The following is a 16,344-nucleotide window of genomic DNA, read 5'->3' as shown; positions in this document are numbered from 1 at the left end:
TAGGCATCATGAGGCTCCCATCTCTCCACCAGGAATGGAAGCAGGGCTTCAGTGATGGCATCAAGGGGAGCTTCACATACTTATTCCAACAACTGGGGTGTCACTGTTGGATCGGTGGGACTCTTATCCTCCTTCCACACAGACAGTCCTCCAGGACAAAGGGTGGGGAGGGGTTGCAGGGCTCTCCAGAGGAGTTGGTGTTGGAATTAACACCTCATTGAGATGAATGGGGTAATTCACCCCTCTCTGAGCTGTTGTCTCTTTCCCTTCAGACTTAGATAGACATTTTTTGCATCCTTTATATGTCCAGTTTTCAAGCTTTTCTTTACAACCAGGTGGGCCAGAAACTTTTTTTAAAATAAAAGTTGAGATTTTGATATTATCACATGGCTTCAGGAACTAAGATTCCAGGCTTGGGCTGATAGTGCCTATCTGTGTCTTAATCCATCTATGGCCCAGGAACCTAACTTTGCAGTGAAATTACTGCTGTCTGGTGACCAAATTACTCCAGCCTTCTAGCAGGAGAAGGGACAAGGGGTAGGAGACACGATGTAACCAGGTGTCTCATCATGCTTCATCTTATGTCTTCTCAAACATGTCCATTCTTTGTCCATACCCTGCCTATTTTTGGCACTGTATCCTTGAAAGTTAGGGAGCAAGGTGCACAAAGGGAGGATTATGCCTTGTGCTTAGCCTTCCTCATGCCCATACATAGACTCAGCTCACACTTGCATTTAAGCACAACAGCTCTGCAATCCTTGCTTCATGCTGTGCATGGATTTGCAGAATCAAGGTCTTTATCTGCAGCCTGACAAGAATAGCTTCAAGAAATCATACAGCTTTTAGCAGTGTGCCACAAATGTGTGCAGTTTTAAATAGTATCACTAGATGGCACCTCACACAAAACATAGAAATTCACAACACTGGCTAATTTACTGTCTGTACTGGGCTATCTTGATTATCACTTCAAAAGTTTTTTTCTCTTACTTAATTGGCCTCTCAGAGTTGGTAAGACAACTCCCACCTGTTCATGCTCTCTGTATGTATGTATATATATCTCCTCAATATATGTTCCACTCCATATGCATCCGAAGAAGTGGGCTGTAGTCCACGAAAGCTTATGCTCTAATAAATTTGTTAGTCTCTAAGGTGCCACAAGTACTCCTGTTCTTTTAACACTGGCAAAAATATTATATATACAATCTTTCTCCCAAATCAGAAGTAAAGTACAATATAAAACATACACCTCTACCCCGATATAACGCGACCCGATATAACGCGAATTTGGATATAATGCGGTAAAGCAGCGCTCCGGGGGGGGGGGGGAGAGGGGCGTGGCTGCGCACTCTGGCGGATCAAAGCAAGTTCGATATAACGCGGTTACACCTATAACACGGTAAGATTTTTTGGCTCCCGTGGACAGCATTATATCGGGGTAGAGGTGTATTTAGCCGAGCTAGAGTCTGTAAATGGACCTCTATGGGTCAATCAGTATCTTAGGAATTAGTGAAAAATACAACTCAGAGCTATGGATTTTCATAAACCCTTTCTGTTTATGTTCATTTTATACAGCACTGAGAGTTGCCTGATTTAAAAAAAAAATCTCTTTGAGGGGGAAAAATGAACTGAAATTTTATGTTTTCTTTTTGCTTCATTTATGTATGGTTCTTACCTGTTCTGCATATTATTTCTAAGTTGAAACCCTATTAAATACATTGATTTTAAAATGCTTTAGTATGGTAGCAGGAAAACAAAAGAGCCATAAATCAATCTCAGTACCCCACTGGATGATTATTTTACTGCCTACACAGGAACAATCATTTTATTTCTATCATTTAGCAGCAGAATTTAAATCACCATTTAGTTTTTGTTGTGTCAGCTGGCGACAGCATTGGAGAGAAATTAAACAATTTCTTTCTTGACTATGTGTCTCAAGCTTTTCTTATTTTTCCCTCAGAAATTCATATAAAAATATACTCTAAAATCCATGTATTACATACACTCTATCATTCTGGAACAAAATATATCTAGAAGTCTTCAAGATTCTGGTTTTCCATCTCCTCCCTTATCTTGGTACGTCGTCATTTAATCTATAAAGAAGCTAGGGTTTTTTCCAGGCCGGATACTCTAATTTGATTAACTTAATAGTTAAAAAAACCCTCTAACATTGAAGGAAATCTTTTTAAAAATCTTAATCAATTTTGTAAAATATTCAAAGCAAAATTATCATCTACCACAAAGGAAGTTTACTTAACCCTCCATACAGACTGGATCTTTTTAGTCCAGAACTGTTGACATGATATAAACTGGGACAGCATCATTCTTTATGTTTCTACAACACTAAGCACAATGGGGCACATATCTTGGCTGAGGTCCCTATGCACTATTCTAACAACAACAACCATTGCTAAATATTACCGTCCGGATTCTCTGCTGCCCTGAGATTCTGCGGAGTACATCTGAGTTGTGGGATCATCAGGGAGCCAGTTGCAGCTCCCTGATACTTTGCCCAGCCCTAGAGCGGATGAGTATAGCCCAATGGCTGCTCTTAAATGTATCAGCTGGCAATAGTTCCCCGAAGGACCATATGACAGCGAAAGAGAGCTAGAATGCAGTGTATTCCAGCTATGCATCCTTCTTGCCCTTCAGTGACTATGGCTGCAGGGAGGGTGGCATACTAGTATGTTTTGCTAGCTGTATACCTAGAAGAGAGTCTCCCATTTCTGGATGTTTTTATGAACTTTAAACATTTTGAGGTTTGTTTATCACTGAATGATTCCCCATTTCATATAGTATGGTGGCTTAATTCTTTATTCTGAAGTATTAGGCATCAACCAGTCTCATATACAGAATACAGGACTAAGTGAACAATTGGTTTATTCTGGTATGGCAATCCCCAAATTGCAGCATTTTGAAGGGTGATGGCTACTGTCATTAATTCAAATGTTAACAGTCTTCCAAGACACATCAGGATAGTGTCAGTTTTTGCTCAAGAGCACCATTTAAAAATGTCCATAAAGTGTACAAAGAGTATTCCAAGCAAATGTTATCGAGGCTATGTGCAGAGAAGGCCTTTAGGCATTCTGGGAGCACCACTGCAAAGGCAGCAGTGATGAGTAGTAAATGAATTCAGATGCAGTTGATTAGCACTGCATCAATTGATACCTACATGTTTAGGAGTTTTTAAATGAGCATCAGTTGATAGATAAATGTTTGGGCGTTTTTAAATACAAACAGACAGATGAAGAATGAAATTGTTCTGCAACTAACAAAATTATTTAGTATGTAAACAATTTGCCCATCTCTAAGGGACGCCACAGAGAGAGAGAGAGAGAGAATTGCACACTGCCTCAAAAACTGGACACGGTATATTGTTTCCTCCTATGCTTTCCTATTTTTAACCAAGACTTTTCTGTCTAGTGAGACATGATGCTGCCTGCAGTGACCCTCGCTATACAACACCACTGTATAGCTCCGAGCTAAATCCCATAAGATACTACAGAGATTAAAGGAGGAATATGCAATACAGTGAGAAAGAAATGACAGATGACAACACATAAGAGATGTCAAGATGATTTAAAACAGATCAGTCCCGTTGTTTTATTTGGACTGATTCAATGTTACGTTGAGGCCGAGTGGTTACTATATGTAACCAAATTCTTTCCTTTCTAATACCATGTGTCAAGCAAGTTTAGTGAATAATTTATGCTAAATTTGGATAACCCCAGGTTTCCTTAGATATTGATTTAATCTGGATAAAATTCCTCCTTTTACAAACACATGCAAACAACTCATGGGATTAATGACTGCACCGATGTTAAATCTCATTGAATTTGGATCTGCATCGTTAACCTGAAAACATCTCAATGGCTTAGTACTCAATACTGAAAGGTGCCAAATACTCTGGCCCCAATCCCACTTAAGCTCAGGCTTAATTATCTGCATAGTTAATTGAATAAGCTTGCAGGAGCAAGCCCTTAAGAATTTAAAATATAAAACATTTTTATCTTTCTAAATGATCCTTTGCATCTTTAAGAATCCTTCCTGTCCTCCTTTTCATTCCTGTCGAACAACTTCCTTTCAAGGCTCTTTGTCACAGTAACCAACCTTCCCTCTGAGGAGCACTGAATGGAATTCCTTTAGGACAGCGGATATCATCCTTTTCCCACATCACAACCCCCCCCCCAAAAAAATGGGGGAATCCCTCACTCTCATTTCACTATAAAAAAGAGGGTTGTAGCAAGCCCTTTGGACCTGTTCATGCACCCCAGGTTGAGAATTCTTTCTTTAAGAGCTTTGATCAGTGAGAAGGAGTACTGAAGAGAAACATGATATTCCATTTAGGTTGTATTAGCAAAATGTTCCCAGTGCTGATGCTGAAAACAGGAGGTCTTCTCTTATAAGGTTGAATTACTTAAATATTTGAAATAACAAAATGAATGCGAAATTTTCTTTAGTTTTTTCTCTCCCCCCATTTATTACATAGACTCCTGGGATTCTGTTCAGCGAACCAAAGACGTCTCTCCTCAGCTGAACCAGGCCACTATCATTGACCTCCACCCTTCCTCCACCTACAACATCCGCATGTATGCCAAAAACCGCATTGGCAAGAGCGAAGCAAGCAATGAGCTCACTATCACTACAGATGAAGCAGGTACGTTCTGGCTTTGTATTGTCTAAATCAGGGGTGCTCAAACTTTTTCTCTCTGAGGCCCCCCTCAACATGCTATAAAAACTCCAGGGCCCAGCGGTGACGAGGGGGGACTCAGGGCTCCAGGCTGGTGGGGAGAGAGGGGGGCAGAGGAGAGGGGGCCTTGGGCATAGGCGTAGTTTGACTTTTATTTGGTGGTAGGCAAGGGCCGGCGGGGCTCGGGCCGGCTCCACACAATGCGGTCCAGGGAGGGAGTGCCACTTCCACTCCCTGACGCACCTCAGCAGGCCACCCACGGGGGATGCAACCAAAAAATATAACTCAAAGTGGGGATTCAATTCAAGACGTTTGAAAACCTCTCAGGGTGCAGGGAGGGGGTATCTAGGGGCTATGTGTGGACAGGGGGTAGCTCAGGGTTCAGGGAGAGGGGTAGCAAGGGCTGCCCCCAGGACGTCCCCATTCTGTGTAAGGCACTGCAGTTTGGGGGAGCAACACCCTTGTGCCTCCCCAATTCTGCCCATAGGCTCAGGGCTTCTTCCTGCAGGGAAGGCTTCATCCCTGTGCTGCTCCCAACTTCAGCCCCGGGGTGAGGGCAGCACTGGGGTTCCTGGCTTCAGCCCCACACCTCTACTGGCTTCAGATGGGAGTGGGGGCGCCGGGGCTCCACCACCGCTCCCAGCTTCAGCAGGGGGAAGGGGTGGAACCAGGGCTCCCGTCTTCAGCCCTGCACTGCTCCCAGCTTCAGACCTGGGGGGCACTGGGGCTCCCACCTTCTGCCCCATGCTGCTGCTGGCTTCAGCCCTTGGGGATGGCACCAGGGCTCTTGGCTTCAGCCCTACACTGCTCCCAGCTTTAGACTGGGGGGATGTCGGGCCTCCTGGCTTCAGCCCTGCACCACTCCCGGCTTCAGCAGGGGGGAGGGGAGGGGCTTCCGGTTTCAGCCCCATGCCACTGCCGGCTTCAGACCAGGGGGCACCAGGGCTCCCAGCTTCTGCCCCGCGCCGCTGCTGGCGTCAGCTCCGCGCTGCACAGCTGCCGGCTTTGGGGGGGGAGGTGTCGTGCCAGGGCTTGGTTCACAGGGTTTCAGCCCCTGAAAGGTCTCGTGTACCCCTAGGGGGCTGCAGCCCCCTGTTTGAGAACTGCTGGTCTAAATCTTACCTGAGCTCAAATTTTCTTCCTTACTAGAAATTTCTGTTTGAAATGCCAGCTACGCTACTACAACTATCTCACAGAGGATGCTAAAATATTCCAAGAAAGCATTACTTCAGAAACGTCATTGTGCAGGCCTGTCATTAGAACTGTTCAGTGGCATCTAGTGGTCAAAGAAGACATTATGCCCCACATTTTCAACCCTGGGGACTTGAAGCTATGCATTTAAATCCCTATTTAAGCACCCAAATATGGATTTAGGTGCCTAACTTAAGATTCCCAAGATTGAAAATGTTGATTTACACGAATAACGTTATTATTGAGCTATTCTCCACCCATTTAATGTCCTGACTGCAATTAAAATTAGTTTGCTGTAATTAATTAATATTGTTTTCTTGAATTTAATTGAATGCTGTCCACCACCACAGATGGCATTGGCCATTGCAGCACTTCCTCTCCAGCCAGGAGGCAAGTGACTGATTTTTCACAGAGCAGTCATACCAGTGCCACTGTCTCTCTGTTCTGGCAAGAGTACCCTGCCAACACCTTCCCCTTAATGCCCGGGATAGCCCCTTTTGAGCCTGTAATTGCAGTATGCAGTGGCTTCTTTGCATTCAAGTCTCTATGTAGCTCACTTGCTGAAGTGAAAGAAGTTATCCTTTATTGCTCTCCTTTGCTCTGACGCCTCCCTCTTTCTGAAGCCAATGCCATATCATTTTCTTCCTTGAATTATACGTCATAATGTTGAATGTCTGCAAATATCTCCTATCAAAGTTACATATTGCAATTAAATCACAGCTGGGATTCCCAAAGGAGCCTAAGAAAATTCAACATACAAACATCACTGAAATTCCTATATCCCTTAGGTTCCTTTGAAAACTCTAGGCCATACAAGAATCTGCCATATCTTGTTTGTAAAGCATACCTGCACCATGCATATTTGTTTTCTATGCTAACATGCTAATACCTCCCTGCTTGGGGTTTTTTTCCCCCTAAAAGATATGTGCTAGGAGTTATTTTCGGGACGCCCTAGGGCCTTGTGTTTTACAGGAGGTCAGCCTATGATCACCATGGTCCCTTCTGGCCTTGGAATTTATGAATCTATGTACTGTTGAGAGGTAAAATAATAATGTAAGTGGTTGGGGGTGGATTGTGTCAGATAAAGGCCCACTGCATTCTAAAGCTACATGATGATCTGGGTTCTAGACACTCAGTGGTGTGGTTTTCAGCCCACACATGAGAATTTGGCTGTGCAAATCTTATTAATATTAATAGAAGACTAAATCACCGCAGTGAAAATTTACCCCTTGCTGTGAGATCAGATTCTCAGTTTCAAGGATTTGTGACAAAGAATAAGAGCACAAGGGCTTACTGTGCAAACGGAAGCAAACAGGAGACAACATGAACTGCATTCATTTTTTCCCTTGATGCCCTTTTTCAGCATATATATTGGACCCACAAATAATGTCTGTGTTAGAAAAGGAAGAGAGAATGAACAGAACTCTGCATTATGGGTTTTAATTTTATATGATTCTTCAGTGGTGGGGCAGATTTCTTTACTATATATCAAGGAAAGGATGAGTAATTTGTTTGCTTTTAAACTACATGCTGAATGCAGAAATGTTTTTCCTGTTTGCAAGGTGAAATATGAAATCTTTAGAGAAACAGGTTACCCATCCCCAGAGCCCGGAATACCTCCACCTTCCACTCTCCCCTCTCCAAAATCTCCTAAAGAAATTGTGTTTCTCATATACTCACACAAGTTATTAGTATGTGCTGTTAATAAACTTGGAGTGTTCCTTACTTACTGACTTTCTTTTTTCTGATAATTAATATGTCAGCATCAGCAACTGACCTCCCATTAAAGACTAGCTTCCCCATTAGGCTGAAACCTGGATGTCACATTTTATCCATTGCCTCCTGACCTAGTTTCAGGATGACTGGGCCTTTCACTGCTCTCATTAAGGAGCTGTCCAGTCAGAGTGAAAGGTCAGTTATGTGGAACCGCAGTCAAAAGTCATTGATTTATTCAGGGAGCAATCAGCAGAGGGAAGGTCAGGTCTAGGCAAGGCAACAACATTTGTTGTCTTGGTTTTGGTTTGATCAGTGGCACAATATGCAGAAGTGCAGTCATTTGTCATTGTTTACTGTTTGCTGCTCTTACATCAGGAGGGTTAAATTAGCACAGGGTGCTGAGCAGGAGGGAGACACCTAAGGGAAGAGATCAAAATGAAGGCTTAAGAAAAACAACATTAAAAATTTAAAAATCCAAACCCCTTCACTGCAAAGGTGCAGATTACATATCCTACACTAGTGTGACTCCAGGCTGCCGGCATTATTTATTAGAAAGTAAACTGAAAAGGATGCCTTCAGCAGGACGAGAGTCAAGCAATATTTTCTGTCCTTTCACAAATCTGGAGCTGATTTCAGGGCTATTGGAGCTCTTCCCCCTATAACCTTTAATAGCTATTGCTTTGAAAAATAGACTGGGAGAGCTCATTTCCTTCAGTGTTTGACAGGAAAGCAGAGGGCTTGTTTTTCTTTGTTTCTGTGTATTGGTAAAGTTTAACAGTGCAAGCTGAGATATCGGGGTTCTCTTTCTGGCTTTGTCACAGACTCTGAGTGACCTTAAGATGCTCATTTATCTTCTCTGTGCATCAGTCTCCTCGTGTGTACAATGGGGATAAAACATTTACCTGCCTCACAGTGATGTTGTGAGGCTTAAATCTATCATGTCTGTAAATCCTGTAGAGATGCTTAGATGGAAAGCCCTAGAGAAATGTATGGCATGCTAGAGCAAGCCAGGTTGCAGGAAAGTTGGCTCCCACATGCAAATAGTTATCAAAGGCTCAGTGGATTTAGTGTATGTGTATAAGGCTGAGACTACACTGCAGTTAAGAACAACCCAGGTACACAGACTTGCGCTAGCATGGCTCAAGTTGGCATGCTAAAATAGCAGTGTGGATATTGTGGTTCTGGCAGAGACATGGGCTAGCTACTCAAGCTCAGAACCAGAGGTGTTGGACGGGCTTCAGAGTCTGAACAGCCACCCAAGCTGCAATGTCCATATTGCTATTTTTAGCATGCTAGCTTGAGCCCCACAGGCGTGAGTCTGTCTGCCTGGGCTGGGAGGTTCGCTCCCAGCTGCAGTGCAGACTTACTGCAATTAAAAATCTGTGGCTCACGGGGCTCGGACTGTGGGGCTGCTTAATTGTGATATAGACATTCCAGGCTTGGGCTGCAGCCTGAGCCCTGGGACCCTCCCACCTCACAGGGTACTACAGACCTGGCTTCAGCCTAAGTCCAGAAGTCTACACTGCAATGAAACAGCCCCACAGCCTGAGCCCTGCAAGACAAAGTCAAATAGCACGGCCCAGCCGCGGGTTTTTAATTGCATTGTGGTGGCCAGCACAACCCTGTGGCCTGCACTGCTTCCCGCAGCTCCCATTGGCCAGGAACGGTGAATCGCAGCCACTGGGAGCTGTGGGTGGCCATGCCTGCGGAAGTTCAATGTAAACAAACTGTCTCGCAGCCCACCAGCGGATTACCCTGACGGGCCGTGTGTGACCCACAGGACACAGATTGCCTTCCCCTGCCCTAAGACGTTAACATAACCTTGCACATTTTGGATGGAGTTTTTGCAAAAAATCACCTATTGGTCCCAAATTAATTCCTGGAAACCATACTGGAAATTCACCTCATTGCCTTCAGGGTAGTAGTTAGATTCCTAGCAACTCTTCATAATCATGTAAGCTGTGGTGAATGTGTACAGTGAAATTGGCAGACACTAATTTCACTCCACCACAACCTCTGTCACAGCCTCCTTACCACACACTTTGTCACAGCACACTCCCCTCTCTCCTCTCTATGCCCTGTGTCACCATCCTCTCCCCTAGCCCAATGCCCTCCCACAAACACATTCTGCTATACCCTCTGTCACAGCTTGCTCCCTCCCACCATATCCCCTGTCATGGCTTCTCCATCACAAACTCACCCACAATCTGCCTCCACCATTCACCTTCCTCTACACTCTCTGTCATAATCCCCCTCACCTCTAACTCCACTATACCATCTACTGCACCCCACAGCCCATAACACCATCTGTCATGACCATTAGAATCATAGAACCACAGGGCGAGAAGGGACCACTAGGGTCATCTAATCTAACCCCCTGCCAAGACTCAGGACCCATCTCCCTCTACTTTCCCTCACACCTATCTCATCCCCCCTCCAGCTACCCACTGACCCAGTATACAACCATTCACTCTGTCATGGACTCACCACATTCTTTATCACCACCCATTCAACTGCAACTATCTCCTTCACAGTCTCCCAGGCAAGGTCCTGAGTCTGCTCTCACTTACATAGATGTAAATCAGGAGTAATAGTATGAAACCAATGTGAGAGCAGAACTGGGTGCAGGATGTGTTATCCCAAGCATAGCAAAGCAATCCAGAATCTTTACAAAAAATAAGGCACAATCGCTAATATTTGCTGCAGTGTTTCTCTCTGATTTCCTTCCTACTTGCACGAGCTTCCTGTGGTGAGTCTGAATTCTTCAGACCAGACAAGCAAAGGTTTAGCTTATATAAATATGTCACAGCAATAACTTCCACATCAGAGACAGAGAATATGTTTCTGCACATGGAGGAACGAAATAAACTGTGGGTATAAAGGGGATTTATGGTTGCCATATTGTGATGCCAATGAAAAGCCAGGATTTTATCAGCTCATTTTATGGGCCAAATGTTTTGCACATATCTACTACAGAATAATATATCTGAAGTGATGACATTTGTGTCTGTAAACTGGTGGTCAGAGTCTAGAGTTGACTTAAAGAACTAGCAGAGACCCCACTCTTGCTGTTGTACTTACCCTGTTTTCATTACTGTGTGATATTGCATAGGAAACTTAGGGTACGTCTACACCGCAACTAAAACCTGCGGCTGGCCCGTGCCAGTTGACTTGGACTCGTGGGGCTCAGGCTAAGGGACTGTTTAATTGTTGTATAGTCATTCAGGCTCAATCTGGATCCTGGGCTCTAGCACTCTGCGTGGTGGGAGGGTCCTAGAGCTCAGGCTCCAGCCCAACCCAAACATTTACACCACAATTAAACAGTCCCTTAGCCTGAGCCCCACAAGCCTGAGTTAGCTGGCATGGGCCAGCCACAAGTGTCTGATTGCAGTGTAGACATGCCCTCAAACTAAGGACCCACATGATCTATAGGCAATGGTTCCACTTCACCATGTGTGAAATTCACCCCACTGCACAGGGCCAACAAAATCCCACAAAATAGGACTTGTACATGACTTCAGTGAAGCATAAGCCTTGTGCTAGGTCTCTATACAGGCGTGAATTTCACCCATGTAAGCCAAATGGATTTCTTTCACTCCAGTCATTTGCTGCTGTTTACCCCTCAGACTGCTTTCATTGCAACATCCATTTCCTCCTGCTCTCCCTCTCACAACCTAGTCTACTTTTCTCCCTTTCTCATATTATTAAATTTGTGATTTCTTACTTTTTATTCATGCCACCTCATATATATAGAAATCTTCTACTAGAGCTCTGAGATATCTCCGTCTCTTCCTTCACATCCTTCCGTTAAAATGGCTTGGTTTTATTAGCTTTCTTTTACAAATCCCCACTGCAACACTAACTCCTCCAATCAGCGATCATTGCATTGTAACTGCTAATTTAGACAGAAGTTTCTCAGGACCAGAACTTTGTCTTCCCACTTGTTTGTGAAGCACCACACATACTGTTGGCAGTATATAAATAATAAGAGAGACTCCTTCTGACTGAGCCAGCAGGAACTGTCCCGGGTTCATTTAATCAGGCGGGATATTCTTTATATGGCTTCCACACTGATATATTTAGACACAGAAAAACTATTTGTGCAGTTTTTACTTCATAAAATAATAATTTTGTACTGAACATGCTCAGTCTTTAGTTAACAGAACGAGTTTAATCAGAAGCTACATGTTGAAATGATCAAAGCTGGCTGAAGAGTTGCTATGTTCCCTAATTCTGAATGGGTGCTGCTGTCTTTTCAGTGCCAGCGCATTCACAGCAGCTTAAAGCACATTCGATACATCAGTAGAGAAGACTTCAAAGGGAAAGAAAAGCATCTTGAGCATGTCACTAAACAAGGCTTTTGAAGGAAAGTCACATGCAACTCATTCCTGTTTTATTTGCAAACTTGCTAAATCTCGAAATAAACAACATTTCATTGTCACAAATACCACGCAACCAGCTAGTTAGCCTTTTAGTTTTGTTTGAGTAAAGTGATACCTTCAATGCTTCATATGCTGTTAAATGGTTTCATACCAACCCAAAGCTCTGTTCTATGCCACAGTGTTGGCATCAACACTGTATATTTTGTTTATTTCTGCCACATGATAAGAACCTGCCTTATGATGGATGTGTCTCCCTCTCTGTCTCTCTCACCAGCTCCTGATGGCCCACCTCAGGAAGTTCAGCTTGAGCCTGTATCTTCACAAAGCATTCGGGTCACTTGGAAAGTAAGTAACCATAGCGGGAAACAGAGAGTCTAGCAGTAGTTATGCATGTTCAGAGAGCTATTGTTAGGGGGAATATTATAATACCTGTGGATCAGAAGTATTTTATTTTGAATACAATTTGCAGATCATTTTGCCAACAGATCTTACAAGCTTTGCCAATAAGACTGTCATTTTATTCCAGGAAAGAACATTCCAGAGGAAAATCATTGCTGCAGGCCTGTGTTTCTATTGAGCTACATTTGCTATTTGTGCTCTAAGTGTCCTTATTATGAGTTTGCAAGCAGGGCATTGTGCTGACAAAATTAGTGCTCACTGAGGACTGATATGATTATAGGGCATGATCCCCAAAAGCCTTTGGAGTCAATGGGAGTCTTTCCATTGATTTTGGCCCAGGCCCTTACCAAAGGAATGCTTGCACAGATAGAGGCATGGAGACCCTCTTTGGTGCTATGTCTCAATTTGATCAAAAGTAGAGTCCATGAGTTCATACATACTTTAGTCAAAATTATCTATTTTTCCAATGTCATTTAAACAAATCTCCATTGTAACTGCTGTACTCTAATGCTTGTGACTTGGTTTGTTTTTATGCAGTGTTCTGAAAACTGAAAAGTTTTACATATGTTGTTTGACAGTGAAACCAGTAGGTTTATAAATACATTAAACCAAACTGTACATCCTGACAGATAGAATAAAGATGCGTAGTCACTATGTATAATCTTAATAAGAGTGGCAATTTTCATACCATATTCAGAAATATGTAGGGTAAACTGTTAAAATAAAGTTACGGCCTAATAGCCATAAACTTATGTAGAAATTCTACATGGTTACTGTAACTTATGTAATGTGATGTGAACTTTGCCATGTAACACAGAACTTTTGGAGTGCCGTGGTAATAATTGTAGAATGCTGGCAATTTATCATACCAGCACACTCTCATTTCAGACAGTTCACGATGAAACAAGATTATCCTGCATATAAAGGAAGTGTCTGTGCAGACAGACAGACTATATCTAATGAATTGTCCGGCTAATGCCGACAAACCTCACATGCTAGGGATTTTTGAGTAGGTTAGTAGTAGTTAAAAATAGATACATTGAAAAAACTGTCTCCAGGGGCTGTCCACTGAAGTACAAATACAGGTTTCCCTATCATCAGTCCTAAATTTATTCTTCTCCACCCCACAAATATGAGGGTACATGAAAGTACAAATAATATTAAAGGTGCTTTGCACAAAACAAGGTTTTTCCTCAGTGGTCTCGGTTTCTGGAGATGATTCTCCTTTGCTGCTGAGGTATGCACTGTTCTTTGTGTGCATGTGTCATCTGCAAAGCATTGCATTTAGTATATAAATCTAATAGCAAAATATAATTATTCAGATTGGGAGGGGAGATGATAAAATTATAAAATGCAGCAAATTGCATCCTATTTAAAAGTCCTGTGATGTGTAAGGAAGTGATTTTGCTCTGACTTCTTCAATCAGGCAAAACTTCTTTGCTAGTCCTTTTTTAGTTGTCAGATATACAGTGATAATATTTGCATCACCTTCATGTCGTACAGTTATACTTTTTTGGTTTTCACAGGTAGCAATGGTTTGTGGCTACAAAGAATAGCAGGCAAAATGAAGCTCCATAACATACCAGTAGAGAAAGCTAAAGAGGGCACATGAAGTGCCATACTTTAATATATTTTACCATTAGCAGGAGAGCACATATTCATCTTCTGAAATAATGTACACTGTGTACTGACTCTGGCCTTATATGAAGAAATACTTAAAGGCTGATTTTGGAGATTTCCAAAAACACAAATGGGAGTTAGGCACCATTGACTTTCTGTGGTGCCCATTGGTGTCTTTTGAAAATCTCCTCGTAAGCATTATGGACTCACATCCACGCAGATATTTACAGCTGAAATGAAACTTCCTGGCCTAAATTTTCAAAAATTGCCTCCATCATCATAGGTACAATTTTGCATTCTTAATTAAATGTGGGCACAATTAGCTGTGCCTGCAATTGTATCCATTTAGACATTTAACTACCTAGTCTGGGTGTGCTGTCAGGAAAGTAAATGCGTCTAAATGAGTGCAGCTGTAGTTGTATTTTTCTTGGTCCCTTTCTTGTACAGAGGGCATTCAGAATCAAGGCCAAGACTGATTTGCTCTGTGAAACTACAACACTTTTCAAGTGATGGCATTATACACTTTATAATAAAAGGAACATGCAAGAGCACATTATACTGAAAGAACAAATGACATACACTATAATGTAGCAGTAAGATAATTTATTATAACTCATATACAAATAAATAATAGTATTAATAATAATAGTGCAACGGTTAAAGTTGCTACACACTCAACCTACCTGACATAAACCACAAAAGCAAGGAAATGGACATTTAAGCCACATATCAATACAGACCCTCTATTCTTCTAACCATAAAAATACAGCTTAATTCTATTGCAGCTATCATACACCATAGACCATGAACCACAACCTTCACTCTTCTGCTCTAGAGAGGCACCATAAGAGGCATGATATTCACTTAATTAAAATTATTTTCAGTTCAGTACGGTATGTTAAGAAGTAGTACATTTTGGTTACAGCTGCACCAGTCTCCCTTGCTCTCAGTTCCCCAGGTGTCGGGCAAGAAACCGGTCACTTTGATTCAGTGGTATTTAGAGTCGTTCTAGAATATAAAGTGTCCACAGATGATCTGTTGGTTCATCTAAACAATGCTAGGTTTCACCATGGTGTTTGAAACAAGATGACTTCTTCTTTTCTTTTCTTTTTTGACCAAGGATCTCCCTCACTGGTTAAGTTCAGGCTACTACTCTGCCAGTAGCCCTCCTGTGCCCTTCCCTTTGGACTACTGTTCACCCATCATGATCCTTACTGGGAGACTTCTTTTCTGACAGGGAGACTTTGGGCCTTAGTCTCTATGGCCCCATTTAGGGGTGGAATGAGCACTTTGCTATACAAGTGACATGTACACAACCTCTTGGATACAAACAGGCTGCATCCTTATTGCTTTGCATAAGATAAGATAAGAACATAAGAAAGGTCAGACTGCGTCAGATCAATGGTCCATCTAGCCCAGTATCCTGTCTTCTGACAGTGGCTAGTGCCAGATGCTGCAGAGGGAGTGAACAGAACAGGGCAATTATGGAGTGATCCATCCCTTGTTATCCAGTCTCACCTTCTGGCAGTCAGAGGCTATGGACACTCAGAGCATAGGGTTGTGTCCCTGATCATCTTGGCTAATACCCATTCATGGACCTGTCCTCCATTAACTTATCTAGTTCTTTTTTTAACCCAGTTATACATTTGCCCTTCATATCATCCACGGGCAACGATTTCCACAGGTTGACTGTATGTTGTGAGAAGCACTTCCTTATGTCTGTTTTTAAACATGCTGTCAAGTAATTTTATTGGGTGATCCCTGGTTCTTGCTATATAAAAAGTACAACAGTAAAACATTGCAGCTAACATTTTCAAACCTGCTCACATAGAGTAAGGCTCAAAAATCCATATTTAGGCACAAGCTGGTCAGGAATTTTTTGGTCAGAAAATGCTGATTTGTCCCAGCTGAAACTTGGTGCAGCAATACACCTCTACCTCGATATAACGCTGTCCTCAGGAGCCAAAAAATCTTACCGCATTATAGGTGAAACCGCGTTATATCGAACTTGCTTTGATCCACCTGAGTGTGCAGCCCTGCCCCCCGGAGCACTGCTTTACCGCTTTATATCCGAATTTGTGTTCTATCGGGTCGCATTATATCGGGGTAGAGGTATATATCATTTTCAGCAAAACTTTCTGAAGTACAGGGTGGAGTTTCTGGTCAGAAAAAGACACCTGTCTCAGAATAGCTAATCGGGTATGTCTGCACTTCAACCTGTAGGTATAAATTCTAGCTTGAGGAGACAGACCCAAGCTAGCTCTAATCAAGCCAGCACACTGAAAATAGACTGTAGCTGTGGTGGCAGGAGCAGCAGGCAAGTCTAGCCACTCCTTGTGTGTGTCCAGC

General features: G+C 42.7%; 1 protein-coding gene across 1 annotated transcript in view; it reads left to right on the top strand.

Annotated features, from left to right (window-relative positions):
- Positions 1–16,344, top strand: part of DSCAM (DS cell adhesion molecule) — a 630,903-nt gene that overhangs the window by 499,105 nt on the left and 115,454 nt on the right. The window contains exons 15-16 of the mRNA XM_054049425.1: positions 4,487–4,654; positions 12,251–12,321. Coding sequence (XP_053905400.1) covers positions 4,487–4,654; positions 12,251–12,321 — 239 coding nt within the window. The remainder of the gene's footprint in view (positions 1–4,486; positions 4,655–12,250; positions 12,322–16,344) is intronic.

The sequence above is a fragment of the Malaclemys terrapin genome, chromosome 1, assembly GCF_027887155.1.
Source record: "Malaclemys terrapin pileata isolate rMalTer1 chromosome 1, rMalTer1.hap1, whole genome shotgun sequence".
In the NCBI taxonomy this organism is placed as follows: domain Eukaryota; kingdom Metazoa; phylum Chordata; order Testudines; family Emydidae; genus Malaclemys; species Malaclemys terrapin.
Note: the sequence above shows the minus strand (reverse complement) of the source record. Positions and strands in the feature narration are given on the sequence as shown.